The 16,687-nt window shown below is 59.8% G+C and overlaps 5 protein-coding genes across 5 annotated transcripts; 2 read left to right on the top strand and 3 right to left on the bottom strand.

Annotated features, from left to right (window-relative positions):
* Window positions 1-403: 403 nt before the first annotated feature.
* HRG_05673 (DEAD/DEAH box helicase domain-containing protein) lies at window positions 404-3,840 on the top strand (the record flags this gene model as incomplete). The annotated part of the gene is made up of 13 exons (XM_044864144.1): window positions 404-896; window positions 952-1,089; window positions 1,153-1,223; window positions 1,276-1,458; window positions 1,514-1,966; window positions 2,115-2,218; window positions 2,268-2,495; window positions 2,547-2,990; window positions 3,048-3,275; window positions 3,335-3,439; window positions 3,492-3,576; window positions 3,629-3,734; window positions 3,806-3,840. The coding sequence occupies 13 exons, from the start codon at window positions 404-406 to the stop codon at window positions 3,838-3,840; spliced, it is 2,673 nt and encodes an 890-aa protein (XP_044720676.1).
* A 2,704-nt stretch (window positions 3,841-6,544) lies between these two features.
* Window positions 6,545-6,859, bottom strand: HRG_05672 (uncharacterized protein; the record flags this gene model as incomplete). Its single annotated transcript, XM_044864143.1, has 1 exon — window positions 6,545-6,859. One exon carries the CDS (start codon window positions 6,857-6,859, stop codon window positions 6,545-6,547), a length of 315 nt encoding a protein of 104 aa, XP_044720675.1.
* A 1,983-nt stretch (window positions 6,860-8,842) lies between these two features.
* On the top strand, window positions 8,843-10,483 carry HRG_05671 (uncharacterized protein; the record flags this gene model as incomplete). Its single annotated transcript, XM_044864142.1, has 3 exons — window positions 8,843-8,965; window positions 9,167-10,273; window positions 10,346-10,483. The coding sequence occupies 3 exons, from the start codon at window positions 8,843-8,845 to the stop codon at window positions 10,481-10,483; spliced, it is 1,368 nt and encodes a 455-aa protein (XP_044720674.1).
* Window positions 10,484-11,029: 546 nt separating this feature from the next.
* HRG_05670 (SNARE associated golgi protein) lies at window positions 11,030-12,394 on the bottom strand (the record flags this gene model as incomplete). The annotated part of the gene is made up of 2 exons (XM_044864141.1): window positions 11,030-11,468; window positions 11,532-12,394. 2 exons carry the CDS (start codon window positions 12,392-12,394, stop codon window positions 11,030-11,032), a joined length of 1,302 nt encoding a protein of 433 aa, XP_044720673.1.
* An 897-nt stretch (window positions 12,395-13,291) lies between these two features.
* HRG_05669 (smr domain-containing protein) lies at window positions 13,292-15,632 on the bottom strand (the record flags this gene model as incomplete). Its single annotated transcript, XM_044864140.1, has 4 exons — window positions 13,292-13,859; window positions 13,911-14,603; window positions 14,698-14,795; window positions 14,847-15,632. The coding sequence occupies 4 exons, from the start codon at window positions 15,630-15,632 to the stop codon at window positions 13,292-13,294; spliced, it is 2,145 nt and encodes a 714-aa protein (XP_044720672.1).
* Between the last annotated feature and the right edge of the window lie 1,055 nt (window positions 15,633-16,687).

Here is a 16,687-nt window from a genome sequence, read left to right as displayed (position 1 = left end):
TATTCAGCTACGCCATCGGCCCCAGGCGCGAGAGGTTAATAAAACTCAACGGCACGAGCACTGTGCGGCCGTTTCTTCTACTGTATCGTGCGTGGACATCCCCACGCTGCGTTGCAAGTGTCCTCTTCGCACAGTGCCTCCGTTCGATCCGTCCGACCCCAAGCGGGCGCTGGCACGACCAATACGGCTTCAATCCAACCTACAGTCGGCCCCGTTCTTCCTCCACCCCCCGTCAACCAGCGATGCGGCGGCGAGATGCCTGACGAGAAAATCACCGGGAGAACATCGACAAGAGAAAGAATGGGAGAGAAGGTGGGAGAGACATTGGTGCACATCTAAACACGTTCATTTCTAGCTCGTGCATGCGCCTGACACCCCAATCCTCGTCGCTCCACCGCTCATCATGAAGAGCATGCAGGGCCTCTTGCACAAGACCAGTCTGCAGCAGGCTCAGGAGCGGCGACAGGCTTCACTCGCCCCATCCTCTGTTGCTGGTCACAAGAGGAGCTGGTCAAACAACGACGGCGATGCTCTGTCCCACAGCAATCCCTCCCATGGCGCCGTGCAATTCCAGCGCGCCATCAGCTTGCCTGCTACCCCTGCGCGCCTTGCCGCCAGCAGCATCATCCATCTAAGCGATGCTGTGGCCGTGTCAGAGTACTCGCAACGAAAGTTCATCGCCGCCACCCCAACGTCATCTCGAGATCCAGAGCTGGACCTCGCCCATCCCTTCTACGACCTCCCGCCTCAGCTCGTAACCAATTTTGCCTCCTTGGGCATCAAGCAAATCTACCCCTGGCAGCGAAACTGCCTCAAAGGTCCCGGGCTCCTCGATGGGCAGAAGAATCTGGTCTACTGTGCCCCAACCGGCGGCGGTAAATCCTTGGTCGCAGATTGTGCGCTGTAGCTCCCTGATTGGCCTGGCCCTCCAGACTGCTGACTGCGGCCCAGTGCTGATGCTGAAGCGAGTTATAGAGGAGCCGGGCGTCAAGGCTCTCCTCGTTCTCCCATACGTTGCTCTTGTCCAGGAAAAGGTCCGCTGGCTGCGAAACGTTGTCCACCGCCTTCAGGCCCCCGCCGGCCCATTAGGTACACAGAACCGTCGTGGTCCATGGCGCCGCCGCACAGATCAGGATGCTATTCGGGTCGTAGGCTTCTTCGGAGGTGGAAAGGTCAGGGCGACCTGGGATGATTTCGAGATCGGTGTCTGCACAATGGAAAAGGTCTGTCCACAGGCTACGTCGGTTAGCCATCCTTTACTGACGCATGACAAAGGCAAACACTCTTATCAACACGGCCATCGATGATTGCTCAATCTCCAAACTCCGAGCCGTGGTGCTGGATGAGCTGCACATGGTGGATGATGACCATCGCGGCTATCTCCTGGAACTCATAGCTACCAAGTTGCTGAGCCTTGATCAGCCCATCCAGATCATAGGCATGAGTGCTACGCTACCCGTGAGTTGCAATGCCCCCGGCCGCCCCCTGTGCTCGCCGAAAGCTTATTTTGTAGAATATGAACCTTATGGCGGAATGGCTCGATGCCCATTGCTACGAGACACGGTACAGGCCTGTACCCATCGAGGAGCATCTTGTATATGACGGCAAGGTGTTTCCAGCTGGGCTCGGGCGCAACATGCCCGGCTCATCGGCACCTCCGGGAGGACATGGCTTTGCAGCGGGCCGAATGGCTCCCATCAGGAGGATCCAGAGCTCAGCTCACAAGGAGTTTACCGATCCTGTGCTCAACGCAGTAGTTGCACTTGCTCACGAGACCGCCTCATCGGGCTTTGGTGCCCTGGTATTCGCCGGCAGCCGGGGCGTTTGTGAGGCAGACGCCCGCTGGATCAGCCGCGTCATGCCTGAGCCTGATGTGCTCAGTCCTGACCTGGTTGAGAAGAGGAAGGACTTGCTCGGAGACTTGCGCAGTCTGAGCACTGGAGTTGACCCTGTTCTCGAAGAAACCGTTCGACACGGAGTTGCGTTTCATCGTAAGGCTCTAACTGCATGACTGGTTCCCATTTCCTTGGACCATCGTGGGCTCACTCGGATTCAGATGTACGTCTGCAATTCAACCACCTTGATCACACCGGGAATACGGGCTGAATGTTCAGGCCGGCTTGACCAGCGAGGAACGAGACCTCGTGGCCGCTGCATACGACGCCGGGACTATCCTCGTCTGCGTTGCCACATGTAGCTTGGCTGCTGGCATCAATCTGTGAGCAACGGCGCACGCCGCCGAGGTGGCCCATTCTGACAGTTGGCAGTCCCGCGAGGAGAGTCATTCTGCACAACGCCCGCATGGGCCGGGAGCTTGTCGGCCCAGCAATGCTGAGACAGATGAGAGGCCGTGCTGGTCGACAAGGCAAGTCCCCAGTCGGCGAAACATATCTCTGCTGTCGCGAAGCGGACCTGGAGCCCATCCTGGAGCTTATGCATGCCGAGATCCCAAATGTTTCAAGCTGCCTCAACACCGAGAACAGGCGCCTCCAGCGGTACGTGAGGTACGGACTCGAGCTTCCTGCAGTCACTGACGTGGCATGAAGGGCACTCTTGGAGGTCATATCTATTCGCTTGGCAACGAGTCGAGAATCTATCCACGATTACTTTACCAAGTCCCTGCTGAGCCACTCGCAGAGCCCAGAATTTGTGCGTGACCGCACCGAGTCGAGCCTGGAGGAGCTGCAGAGCATCGGCCTCGCCACCAGCGACAATCTGGGTAACTTCGTGCCAACGCGGCTAGGCAATGCTATTGTAGCCTCAGCAGTCGATCCTGATGATGGGGTTTTCGTTTATAAGGAGCTCTCCAAAGCACTCCGGGCTTTTGTCATGGACGGCGAGATGCACATTTTGTATGTCTTTACCCCCGTCCAAGACTTTGGCGTCACCGTCAATTGGCAAGTTTTCCGCAACGAGATGGAGCTCCTGGACGAAAGTGGACTGCGCGTGCTCAGCTTTCTCGGGATCAAACCCACGGCAATTCTCAGACTGTAAGTTGTCCCATGGCGACACCGCCTCGCTCGGCCACAGACTGAGTGTATCTACAGAGGCCACGGGGCCTCGTTGAGGGAAAACACGCAAGAGGAGAAGAACCTGGCCCGGGTCTACCGTCGGTTCTATCTCGCATTCCAGCTGCGGGATCTGTGCAACGAGATGCCGATCCACGTCGTCTCCCGCAAATACGACATGCCGCGTGGCACTGTGCAGACCCTCTCGCAGACTTGTCAAGGCTTCGCCGCGGGCATGATCAAGTTTTGCGAAAAGATGGGATGGGGGTAAGACGGCCTGTGGATGGCCATTGTCTAGACGCGTGAGTGGCTGACGGCGGCTGTAGTGTCATGTCGGCAGCACTCGACCATTTTTCCGACAGGTTGATGGCGGGCGCTAGGACCGATCTCTTGGCCTTGACAAAGATTCCTTTCATCAAAAGCCGCACGGCGTAGGTCGCTTGCCGAGCTCCGTGGGAGACAGAGCGCTGACATTGCCTACAGCAGAGTCTTTTGGGAAAGCGGCTATCGCAGTGTCGCATCGGTAGCAAATGCAGACCCGAAAGAGTTGCTGCCTGTTTTGATGCAGGTAGGAAACGATGCATGCCACGAAGCCTCTTGGATGCTGACTTTTACGCAAGGCTCAGCCCAACAAGATTCGCTTGAAGGGGCGCAACGACGAGAAGCTGGAGGAGAAGCTGCTTGCCAAGGCCGAGGTGATTTCCACGGCGGCCAACAGGCTTTGGCGTAAGTGCAGACTGCAGAGGAACTGCCATGCCTAACTGACGCAGAGCCTCACTGACTCTTTACCTATGCAGAATTTCAAATGCAGGCGGAGATTGAGGAAGAATAGCTGTGGTATTGGATCCTGAAGGGCAGGGTCTGCAGCACAGTCGGGCTGGCACCCGTCCAATAGAAAGCTGTCGACGACATGCTGTGTCGAAAACTGGCTTGGCCCTTCTGGTGACTCGAGAACCAGGGGTCCGCAAGCCCGGTTGGTTTTGCGTCGAGGAATGGTGGAATGGACTGCCGCACGCGCCGATCGCTCACTAATAAGCATCTAAGACTAGGACCGTGTGAAGAGCGAGCTCCTCCACCGAGGCCAAACCAACATGTGCACCTAGGCGCCGAGCTTTCGCGTTATTCGTATCGCTTACCTCCCCGGCGTTATGCAGGCGGCCCTAAGAAGAGGAAGAGGAACGCGTGCGAAACAGAAATACGTTACGAGTTTGAATTGAGCATGTTTATAGAGTTTGTTTTTTCCTTACGAGGCCCCTTTTTTCAAGGGAACGCGCGGTATAGGCGTCGACGTTAGCTGCTGTGAGGAGAGTGTCTATACGGATAGGAGAAAAGTGTCTATTGAACAGCAACACTTGTAGCAATACTCTTCTCTTTTTCTATCTCTAAATGCAATGCCTTACATTGGGCCATATTACACTAATCTTTCCGTATTTAAGTGAGTGCGATGCGAACCTAGCTTTTTGGATGGTATCTCGCACGCGCGAGAAGAATACAGCTCGCCGGCTACTCAACAACCGCCTCATGGCGCACCAGCCAAGCTCTAAGCAATACTAAAGCTTCGTCGTCGTTCCAGGCACCTAATCTTTTATCGAAAAGGCCATGTCCGGATAGGCCTCGGCAGCAACGTCGTGGCCATCAGCAACGATGCTATAGTACTCGCCGATGGTCTTGAAGATGTGCTCTCGGAACGTGTTGTGGAGCTGCGGCTTGGACTCGACAAGTTCGGCGTAAGATGTTATAGCGACTGACTATTCCGCTACGACGGTCCCGAGCTTAATATACTATTACTTGTCCGTCGGAGTCTACTCCGTAGTTCCATGACGGATGGACGCCGCGATAGGAGAACTGGCTGCCATGCCCAGATGAGACACATCTCGACCACGGTGGCGCCAAATCTTAGCCTCACCCAGCGTTGCATAATCCAGCGCATGCTTGAAAATCAATCAAACGGTAGCAAAAAGCCTCACCAATACGCTTATAGCCAGGTCGGCCGGGAGGTACAAACCAGCTCGGTATCTCGCCGCAGGTAAACCGAATGAATCGCTCTTCGGACCCATGGTCCGTCGCACGCGACAAAAAAGGGAGGTTCCGGAACTGACCCAACTCGTATGTCTCGGCTCGGTTCTTCACCGGTGAGCCTTGACAGTGCAGCGGCGGCTATGCGGCTGGTGTTCCCAAGTTCCCAAGACGCTACCGAAATGCAGACCGTGTTGCCAACCACGTCACTGCTATAGGCATGGAAGCCGAGAAAACTGAAGGCAATGGATGGGATGCTCGTAACGACAGGCTCTAGCTGTCACGCCCGACGTAGTGGACTCCGTTATATCGGGTCCGGCCGTCACCCGCCCGCAATGTAATCGAACCGGAGGCAGCCCAGTAAGCTATCAACCGGTGACAGACGAAGCAATTATTATCCGGCTCGGGCAGGTCTAGGCTGTCACATAACTACAAGGCTCCTCACAGCACATGACGCCCACGGCTTCCCCACACGAGACGCTGTTGGAGTCTGCGACAGCAGGCAGTCGTCATGTAAACTAGGTTTCTTTTTTCGCCGAGCGTATGAGACGCTGCCAGTGCAACGACAGGGCGGCAGCGTAAGAGCATTAAGAGTTTTATGCTCAAAAAGAGAAGAGGGAGAGGGAGAGGGCAAGAGCAGAAGACGCGTATAAATGAGTGTTCGCTACCATATCCATGCTAAGGCTTGAAAACAGTGGGATCGGAGGCTGATGTGTGCTTGGTTAAAACACGGATATGCAGTCAAACGGCAAGATATATCCAGCCGGGCGTGGCGCATTGTGTTCGCATACGGCGAGTAGAGGTTTGGGCGTCGGCAAATAGCGATGCTGCTGGAAAGTAGAATATGCCCCAAATACAAGGCAGTGGGTGGCTATGGAGGCATGGGATGAACCAGAAGACAGTCGATACAATACAGGCACGTCAGCAAAATACAGCAACGACATTCAATCAGGCGTGGATAGCTCTAGAGTGTAATACGATCATGTCGAAGCATCTCAAAGACGATTTGGGGTTGCTGCGGCCTACACCGACTGCATTCACCACATCATATCTGCGAGAAGAGCGGAGTCGCGCGCTCGCCACCAACAAGCTCCAGGCCCATTGTGGATGACCGAACTTGGGCATCACGATACTGGGCACGAAACTGTTGCATTGTCTAAGGGCCCCATTGCGGACCACCTTCGGCGTTCGGATCCTTGTGGAGATTTCTCATCAGAAAATCAACCCGAGGCAAAAAACAAGCCTCCAAGGCTTCGATATTCTCCCGAATTCCGAGCAGGACTTTGGGGATTCATCAAAACTTCTAGCGCCCTACTATGTTCTAGTTGTGGGTTTGCTCCGGTTTGCGGCCCTGGTGTGTCCGAGAACGTGGGTGAATCTGCGACAGGGATATGCGAATCATCTCCTCCGCGGGCATGCCATGCCATGTCACGAAGAAGGGGAATCACGGCCAAACTGCCCAGCAGTGACCGGTCCGCGAGCGAAATGGGGCAAAGGGAAGGAGGATTGTGTTCTGGAGCTCAGTCGAGAACGTCGTCCCTCAAGCTGAACAGGGTTTGCAGCACTTCTTCCGACTTGGCCCGCAGGGCAGAGTGGTACATCATGTTGGTCTCGGCCACCTTGGTACCCTTGACAAGCTTGGCAGTCTGCCTGGCAAAGTCGTAGTCGACGTACATGTCCTCGACGTACGACATGGCGTACACGGGGACCGAGTTGTTGCGCAGCTGCTGCTCGTCATACAGGCGTGGCCAGTCATCGGCCGTAGCCAGCTTCTCGGCAACTTGACGCAGGGGAATGAGCTCTGGGTACGTCTCAAAGTGGAGCGGAAAGATCATCTCGCCCGAAAAATACAGCGGCTGGTCGGGGTTGGAGCAGTCGCATCCAGGGTTGAGCCAGGAAAAGGGCTCGCGGTCCCGACCGATGCGATAGGCGGACCAGTTGGAGGCTTGGCCGGGACCGTCGCAGTAGATGGCCTCGTGGAGGATGGCATAGATGATGTTCGAGTCAAAAGTGGTGAAGGCCTCGACGGCCTGGAGGGCGGCGCGCGTGAAGAAGCCCAGCTGGTCGAGGGACGTCTTGAGATGGAGGAGGAGGCTGTGGACGCTGTCAAAGCCGCCGTGGCCTCCAAAGGCGATGCCGCTGGTGAGCAGACGGGGCACCGTCAGAGAGCCGCCGGCGGGGAGGGAGATGCCGCCCTGGTTCTCGATGTAAGCGGCAAGCTGGCGGAGGACCTTGACGTCCTCGGGGAACTTTGCAAAATACTGCTTGTTACGCTCGGCCGTCCTGCCAAACGTGGCGCGGTAGACCTGGTCGATGGTCTTGCCGACGGGAGCGAGGCCGCCGGTGAGGAAGACCTCGCGGAGGCCTTGCGGGTACATGGAGAGGTAGGACAGGGAGACGAAGCCGCCGTAGGACTGGCCGAAGATGGACCACGAAGCCTTAGACGCGGGCCAGCCGTCGGTGAGACACTTGCGGACGGCCTCGCAGTCACGGACCGTGTTGTCCTGGCGCATGAGGCGCAGGTAGCGGGCCTGGGCGTCGGCGTCGCCCAGCTTTGCAAGCATGGCGGTGGACACGGGGGTGCTCATGCCGACGCCGCGGTGGTCAAGGAACAGCACCTGGTAGCCACGGGGGAGGACGGCGCGGGTGAGGGGGTGCTCTTGAGGCTCACGGTTGCCGAAGCCGGGCCCGCCCTCGAGGTAGACCATGTAGGGCTTGGGCGGGGAGGACTTGTCGTCGTCGCCGTCGTCGTCATTGTGGTGGCCTTCGTCGTCTTCGGGAGGGAAGATGGGCCGCTCACGCTTGCTTGCGCGGCGGGCAAAGAGGGTGATGGTGCCGACCGAAGGGTTGGCGTAGTCGAGGGGCACCTGGAAGAAGAGCTCGGTGACGAGGAGCTGGCCGGGCAAAACATGGCTCTTGCTGCTGAGCAGCTTGGCCGGCGGAATGTCCATGGCGGCCATTGTGCGTGAGCTGCGTGTTGGAGGTGGGAGAGGGGGAGAGGGGATCCTTGGAAGGGCTCCTTGGAGGGGGCGGAGGGGGTGAGTGAGGGTTTTGCTGTCGTTACGAGGAAGAGCAGAAGAGAGGACGTTGAGAAATAGGCTCTTCCCCCCTCCCCCCCTCTCCATGCAGGCGAGCAATTTACAGCTGAGCTACCTAGTATGTACAGTACATGAATGGGGAGCAGAGAGCTTTGATCAATTATACTGCCCCTTGGCCGAGGTGAAAAGTCGCTCACTTCCCTTGCTTCGTGATGCGACGGTGGTTGGAGACGGGGACTTGGGGGAGAAGACAGGCAGCTCCACTGGCCACAGGCATGCCGACCAATGCACGTACAGGCTACAGCAGGTACCGCCAGGCTCTGTGGAGCCTGTGTCTGCGCCAAGGCACAGCACTGACGCGTCGGAGATTCCGCCCGACACTCGCGCCCACAAGTGAGTGAACAACCGCATGTACTCGGTCTGTACCGGGCGGGGGTCCTGTACTTTTTCGGCTCCATGACTAAACAAAGTGCCGGCCTCGCAAACTCAAACCGCCTTGTCTCTGCCTGCCACGGCACCGCCTACAGGTACCTGAGATGCTGTGACACCCCGAGCTGCCCCGCCCCAGCAGCCGCAGCCTTTCGGGTGCCTGTCAGGGCGCAGTACCAGCCAGACACTTTCTTCAACGTCCTGGTCCTCCCACCGCCTGCCTTGCTTTTTTCTGCCCCGTCACTTTTCCTTCCTCCCCATCCACCTACTTTTCTCCAGTTCCTCTCCTCTCCTCTCCTCTTCCCCCTCTCTCCCTCTCCCCATCACTGTCCATCCCGTGTCGTCCTGGGCATGGACCATCTGCGACTCTCCCACACTCTGGCCGATGCTTTCAATGCCCTGGCCGACGAGGTCCAGATCCTGGCCGACCGCAAGACGGTCCTCGAACACAAGCTGCGTTTTGCCCACGAGCAGGTAATGATTTTCCCGCTATTCCATCCATCCCGAGACGAGACGTGGACAGAAAAACATGATGAGATATCATTAGCTCTAGATCACGAGCAGCTCGCCTGCCGAGACTGACAAACTCTTATTTCTCTGACCCATCTGCCGCGTCGCGTCTCTTTTCATTTCCGTCGCCATTATTCGGGGCCTTTGGCGCTAACCCTCCCACAGTTCCAATACCTGGCCGACAAATATGCGCCGTCAACGCCGGAGATAGCCGAGACGCTCGCAAAGCTGCAGCTGCCTCCGCACACTTCCGTCGACGACACCTCTCCCGTTCCTCTTCCTCAGCGCTCCTCTCCCCAGTCGCAGCATCACATCGCCCTCGTCATCCGCGACGGACGCCGCGCCGCCACCCAGCTTGTCTCCCTCGCCGAACCCAGCAAAACGACGGGCTCCAGCAGGGAGTCCTTGTCGCATACGTCGCATCTCCAGACGTCCATGTCGACGGCCCTGGAACAGGACTTTACTATCGAGGGCAAGAAGGGCAACCTGCAATGTCCCTTCAGCCGGCAGTCGGCGGCTGACGATGACGGGCCTGCGTCGCAACTTGGTGAACATGACCAGTCTGTCCCCCATTCAGCGGATCCCATCTGCGCAGCCATGTACGACGAGTCGGCCTCTCAGCCGCCGCCGAGTGGCACTGCCGCCAGCAAGTGTCCCATTCGATTCATGGACAAGCACTCAGCCGAGGAGATTGCCCACTACGTCGAGACGCACAAGCATGAGCTGCCGCGCAGCCACGAAGTGTGCCTTCGACGCTACCAGAAGAACGAAGAGCAGATCAAGAAACTGGACTCCAAGTACGGCAACATCGTCAGCATGATTGAGGGACTTGGCCAAATCCATCAGTCGATGCTTCCCGAGGAGGAAGAGGAGTTGCCGCATCGGAGTGATGTGGACAGAGCCTCTAACGAGCGCGTCGAGAACTGGGCCCAGGCCGTCAGCGGTACGGCCGAGTCCGATGCCGACAACAAGGCGGGTCTCGCCGACGGCGAGCGTCAGGCCCATTTCGACAGGCCGCTCAAGGAGGTCCGCGTCGGAGAGTCCCCCAGTCGACCATGGGGCATCTCCGTCCCTATCTACGAGGTCTCTGGCCCTGAGCAACAACATCCGCCGTCGCCCCCGCCCGCCCCCGTACGTATGCCTAGCCCAACCCGAAGCACACAGGCTCCTGTCACGGGCGGCAAGTGCCCCTTTGACCATACCAAGCTTGCTGCTCTCAACGGCCTTGGCTTGCACCCCAAAGGCGAAACCAGGGCCAGCCCCACCCCGCAAGTGATCCGGGACGCACCTTTTACTGCAGCCCATGCGGCCATGCCACCGCCATCTCCTTCGCCCGCGCCTCAGCCTGCTTTCGTAAACCCCAGCTCATTCAAGACGGGGCAAGGCGGCGCACCACAAATGATTTTCACGGGGCCTGTCTTTATCGGCTATCCGATGGAGCAGGCTATCCAGTTTCTCAACCAGGACCGCGGGAACTCATGATTTGCATTTTTATGACCCTTGGACTCCAGTCTTTCCAGCCATGAAGCGTGTTTGATCTTTACAGGATCTTGATTCGACTTTTCTTTCCCTCGGTTATCCTCAGCGTGATTTTTTTGAGCGACGGCGTTTGGAAGGCGGCGAATACGGCAATGGGCATTCAAGACACAGGGGCATGTGAAGTCAAAAGCTCGACACAAGGATGCAAGCAGATTGCCCAAATTGAGATGATTATGACTGCTTTGACAGACATGGCGTTGTCCTTTTCTTGTCTCTTGTAAACATGAGTGTCCGCTTTCCAGGATGAACTATTTTCGTGTATGGGGACATGTACCTCAACACACTGTAGTAGATCAGTCCTTATAAATACATGCATGCGTGTTGCCGACCCAGAACTCTTGCGAGACTCGGCGGGTTTGATCTATTTCCAGCTGAGGGGTCGAGCCGATTCAATAAAGCCAACCGATCTAACATTACGAACCAAGGGCGACATCGGGGCGGCTCATGAAGCAGTGCCCGTTTCCCCTTCATGAGCACATCCTTCCTCACTCATACAGCAGAGGCATCGTCGGGACGCCCATTGTACTTGCCCTGGCCGGCGCCGCGGTCTTCATCCTCGTACCGTGGAGGCGGGGCGCCGCTGGTGCCGTCGGCGTCCCACGGCAGCAAGTCGTCGTCGAGCATGACGGCGGCGGCATCTTCCGGGTCCAGCAGGGCGGCATCGGAGTCGTGGTAGCCGGCGTCTGCCTGCTCGGCGGCGGCGTCGAAGTCGTCGTCTGCGTCCAGGTCGGCGGCGCCCTCGCGGGCCAGCTGGGCGGCGCGGGCGGCGGTGCGGCGGTAGATGATGAGGCCGACGCCGATGCCGACGGCGCTGCCGAGGAACATGCTAAGATAGTTGATGGCCTTGTCGCCGGCCGTCATCGAGTTGCCCTTGTCGGCGAGGGCGGCGAGGCGGCTGCCGATGAAGACGTGGACGAGGAGCTTGGGGCTGTGGGGGTTAGGGTCAGCTTGTGCTCGCAGCTTGAAGAATGATGGGGGGGGAGAGATATACCTCGAGAGCGCCGTGGAGAGGGTAAAGGCCAGGGGGGTGATGCTGGGAATGGTGGCGAGGAAGCCGTTGCTCAGGCTATAGGGCAGCGGGCAGAAGCGAATGCCGGTGAGGCACCAGAGGCCATCGCGGCGGAGGACCTGGCCGAGGGCGACGAAGCGGTGGTCGCGGCCGACGAGGCGGTCGACGTAGGCGCTGAGGACGGTCCTGCTGGCGAGAAAGGCGCACAGGCTGCCGGCGACGCAGGCGGCGGCGGCAAGCGGCCAGCCGGCGGGGAAGCCGTAGACGAAGCCGGCGAGCGTCGTGGCCGTCGAGTAGCCGACGAGGGGCGGGAAGGCGGCGGCGAAGATGAGGGCGAAGACGAGCAGCCAGCCGCCGCGGCGCTCGCGCCACGCCCGCGCGTGCGGCGTCAGCCAGGCGAAGAAGCGGTGAGAGTAGACGACGGCGAGCACCAGGGCGACGAGGCCGGCGGCGCCCGCGGCGGCGGCGAGGGCGCGCTGGGCGGGCGTCAGGCGTATAAAGGCCCGCGCGAGGCGCTCGCCCGCGGCCCGCGCGGCGCGCAGCAGCTCGGCCGGGTGGTATGCGGGTCGTTGGCGTCGTGGCGGAGGAGGCCCGCGCGAGGAGAGCGAGCGGAGAGGGCGGCCCGAGGAGAGGCGGTCGGGGGCCCGCGAGTAGGGCGACATGCGGGTGCCGCGCGACCAGGGCGGCAGCGACGAGGGCGACGAGGGCGACGGCGGCGAGGGGGATTCGGTCAGCAGCGGCGGCGGCGACGACGACGACGAGTGCGACGAGGACAGCGACGGCCGCGGCGGGGGCCCGCCGGCGCTGCCGCCGCCCCGGCCGGTCTCGGTGAGCTCCAGCGCCATGTCTGTCGTGGGGTGACGAGGGGGGGGAGAAGAGCGGCGGTGGTCGCTCGTTGGTCCCGAGGAAGTAGGCGCAAGGTCAAACCGGCGTAGCTCGAGGTCCCCCGGCTTCCTACCGTTCCATGCCGATTGCCCCGAAGACGCGACGACGAGTGACAGAGCGCTAAGCAGAGGGGGCGAAAAAGTGAAGGCAACGGAGGGAGAGAAGGGGAGCAGCTAGCCAAAGGACAGCGGCAGCAAAAGCAAGAGAGTCGGATTTTCTTCTTCTTCTTCCTTTCCCCCGACGATGATTGCGGGCCGAGGCTCTCTCGAGCTTCAATCGGGTCTCTGGGGTCGGCGCTGCACTTCTTCGTCTTTGCTCGTCTCGTCCTGGCACGCGCGCCTCGGTCGACAGGTTTGCTGTGTTCGCAGCCAACGCAGCGGCCCAGAAGGCGAAGGCAGACGAGGACAGCCGATAGATGGGGGGAAGCAGCGCGGGGAAGAGGAAGAGGAGGAAGAGGAAGAAGAAGAAAAGGAAGAAGAAGAGAGAAGTTAAAGACACAGCTAAGGATGAGGCTTTTCCGACGAGGTGAACTTTAAAACCCCCAGGGGGCCTCTTACGTCACACACTTGAGGCGCGGTGAAACTCATCGCTGCATGGGTGCATGCATGGATGCATCGCCCTCCACCGTACGCAGGTACCTGGACACGGCGCATCACCAGCCAGGCAGGCTATGCATGGGAACCGCATAGACGCTTCCCTGGACACTTCTCCAGACTCTCGGCCGACGATGCCCCGACAGCGTAGCAGGGACAGGGCACTGGCAACCCATCGGCTCCATCACATCTTCGTCTGCCTCCTCGCCGTCTCTGCAAGTCGGGCGTTTCTGTGCTTTTACTGCTTTAATTATCCTCTTTGCTTCATCGCCGCCCGCTCGGCCCCTTGGGCGCGTCCCGGACCAACAGCCTGACCTTGCCGTCCCCAATTTCCACGCCCTGGCTGAGAATGTCCACCGCCTCGGCATCCTCGCCCGCTCCCGCTCCCGCCCCCCCTTCTCGGCCCAGCGACTTGTCCCAGCTGCGGGCATCGATGCCCAGTATCCCGCCCATGCTGTTGCGGTCCCCCGGCACCGAGAACTCGCGGTACGCATATCGCCATTCGTTGAGAAAGCCGCGGATCGCCCTGCCCACCTTGTCCTTGCCGTTCTTGCTGTGATGCCCGGTGCCCGTGATGGCGTACACGGGTCTCGCCACCCTGCTATTCTCCATCAGCACCTTCTCCAGGTATTCCACCGCTTCTTCGGGATGGAGGCCGTGGAGATCCACATATGTCTCCGACGCCTTGTTCATGCCGCCCTTGTTACGTTGTTCGTACAGCTCGCGCGCCGCCTCGCGATGTGCTTTCCGCATCAGGTCGTTTTCGCTCTGGCCTCGAAGGCTGAGGGCCTTTGCCGCTCTCGCATCGTTGCGGTTCCACGCCTGCGCTGCACTGTTCCTTCCTGTTAGCCCGAGGCCATCACGCCGGCAATGGATGACTTGCCTCTGCAGAAACTTGTTCCGAAGCCCGCCATGCTTGATGGCGTCTTGTCGGGCTTTGAGATACGCCTTGTTCGCCAGCTCTCCCGTCTCTAGCCAGGGAATTTGCTTGGGGCAGGGGATCGCCTGCGAGGCCGCGCTGCTCTCGCCGTTCCGGAGCGGGACGACGCCTCCGTTGTGTCCCGACCTCCGGGATTCGGGGCGAGACGCGCCTGGAGCGGGGGATGGCGTCCTCTTGACGATTTCCGCCAAGGAGCTCGGAGCAAGGTTCTCCTTGTGGCCGTGGCCATGCCCGCCACGCTTGCCGTGGTGCTTCTTGCCTTGCTTCGTCGAAGCCGAGCCCAAGCACGGAAAGGCTTCGTTGTCGTCGAGCGCCGGGGCAGACGCAGTCGTGTCCTTTGCCTGATGTCGGCTGCCCGGCCGTGACCGCAGGCGGGGGCTCTCCGTCCCGTGCAAGTGACGCGGTCCCAGCGGCGGGGTGAAACTCGCGACGTTGGCATTGGCATCTGCGGGGAAGCCACCCCTGAAACTGGGGGTTTCTGGCCGCAGGCAGGGGAAAGAGTTCATGTCCTGGAGCTGAAGGCTGCTCTGCACTTTGGCCGAGCTCTCGTCCAGTCCAAGCTTATTCACCAACTTGGAAGGGTCGTGAGAGAAGATGCAGGTATCGCCGGCAAGGCAGTTTCCCATGACCCAGTATCTGTAGGGGATTCGAGGATCAGCAAAGGCAATGGAAAGAGGAGCGGCTGCATCGGCGGGCAACGCCGTGAGTGGGAGAAACAAGTCCGACATACTTGCAAAGGTGACTGCTCAGATCGTGGCTGAAGCGGCAGTCTGCGCGGAGACACTGACCCGTCGACATGTAAAACTTACAAATGACGCCCGTCTTTTGCTGGCTGGCAGGCGTCGATGGGCGTCCGTCGGCGGAAATGGACTTGCCGACCACGACGCTGCGTGGCTCGTCCATGGGCAGGGCCATGGGCCCATCGTCCTGGGTTTGATTCTCCATGATGGACGCAATGGTGGCGCTCAGATCGTAGCCATGCATGGCGAGCGCAGCCTCAATGTCCTCGTCAGTCCGGGTCTGTCCAAGAATGGAGCGTAGCATGTCATAGGGAGACATGTCAGCCTGCAGCGAGGACACGGACGAAAACTCTGGGGCGGCGGCGTTGAGGCCGCTCGATGCGCCGACCGATGAGGAGACGCTGGCGGCATCGTCATTGACGAGCCATTCCACGTTCTCCGTCTGGTAGTCACCGAGGATCTCGGCGGCGGGGGTGGAGTCGCTCGCAAATTCGTAGGCGTTGAGGTTCGGGCTGTGGGGTATGGCGGGCGTCGCCAGGGCGAGACGCGGAGAGGCCCGGGGAGACGAGAAGGGCGAGGCCGTCGACGACATGGTCCGGTTGAAGGTGGAGGGGACGAAGCCGGGGGGTGCCAGGGGACTCACGCCGAGGCGCGGGGACCCAGTCAGGGGCGTTGGGGAGCCGCGCCAGGAGGCCGGAGAAGGGCGGCGGAGGATGGACTGGCGGATGGGTGGAGGCGAGGCCGACGCACCTCCGGCCTCGCGATATCTCCACATGGCATCGAGGACGACATTGTCGAGAGAGGCGCCCGTCAGGCTGGTCTCCTTTTTGAGGAGCTCCTCGAGCTTGTCCGTCTTGTCTTCGTCTTCGAGGGCGGGGTCCTGCAGGATAGGCAGGCACAGCTCGTAGTGCTCGTCGGACACCATTGTTGTCGGCTCGATGGGGGTCGAAGCTGGATCAAGGGCGAAGTGACGTTTCCGTCGACGTGCTTGGGTGCGGAGCAGAGTCGGACGCAGGTGGGCCGGTGTCTGGGCGGCCAAACACCGCGACAGGGGAGTACAGCAGGGTTGCTGAAGGCGCCTCGTCAGCCTTGGCACAATCTGGCCAGCCTGTGCGCGCTCACGTCGAGGCCGATACAGTGCGGGCGCGTAGACGGGGAGGCGAGAAATGACGAGTTATCAGAGCGGGAGGGGCAGGCAGCGGGCAGACGGCGAGAGACATGAACGGGCGCGAGCTCGCATGGCGCCGCACAACCCTGAGAGGCGACTTGTCGCGGTCGACTGAGTGGCTGGCTCGCGTTGCGCGCAAGCCGACAGCGCCACGGGATAGGCTGAAGGAGGGGGGAAGTTTGTGGTTGTCGTCGGCGTGGTGCAGCCAAAGAGTGGCGGCGGCGCGGGCGTATTAAGTATGTGCACCTGGCACTGTGGTCGAGGACCTAGAGACAAGGCCGAAGGTTGTCGAGGAGTGAGGAGTGAGGGGTGAGGAGTGAGGAGAATGAAAGGAAAGAGAGAGAGAGAGAAAGAGAGAGAGAGAGAGAGAGAGAGCGGCAACGGAGAGAAGAGGGGAGCCGGCCTAATTCCTAGTCGCCAAGGAGGAGGAGGTTGAGGGCGAAAGGGGAGCCACGACAAGCTACCTACCTATGTACTGTACTAGCCGCGCGACGAGGCTCGTTAGTGCGCTTTGTACAGAGGTAGTAAGCCGGTGCCCGATGGTCCCGGGGTGGGGTCGATGATCTCAGACTGCCAAGGCACAGGTGCTTTCACAGCAGCAGCAGCACCGCAGCAGCACTGCAGCGGCAGCCTGGGAAGTACTACTAAGTAGGGCTACTAAGTAGTAACTGTAATTAAAATCATCAACAAAGGGGGGCAGTCAAAGAGGTGGAGTTGCTGGTGGAAGCCTGGAAGGCCGGACAAACAAGCGCCCACAAAGAGCTTCCACTTCAGAGCCTCACCAGCAGCCACCAGAGCCAAAAACTCTCAAG

This window comes from Hirsutella rhossiliensis (assembly GCF_020360975.1).
Source record: "Hirsutella rhossiliensis strain HR02 chromosome Unknown scaffold00005, whole genome shotgun sequence".
Taxonomy (NCBI): Eukaryota; Fungi; Ascomycota; class Sordariomycetes; order Hypocreales; family Ophiocordycipitaceae; genus Hirsutella; species Hirsutella rhossiliensis.
This window is presented reverse-complemented; position numbering and strand designations above follow the sequence as displayed.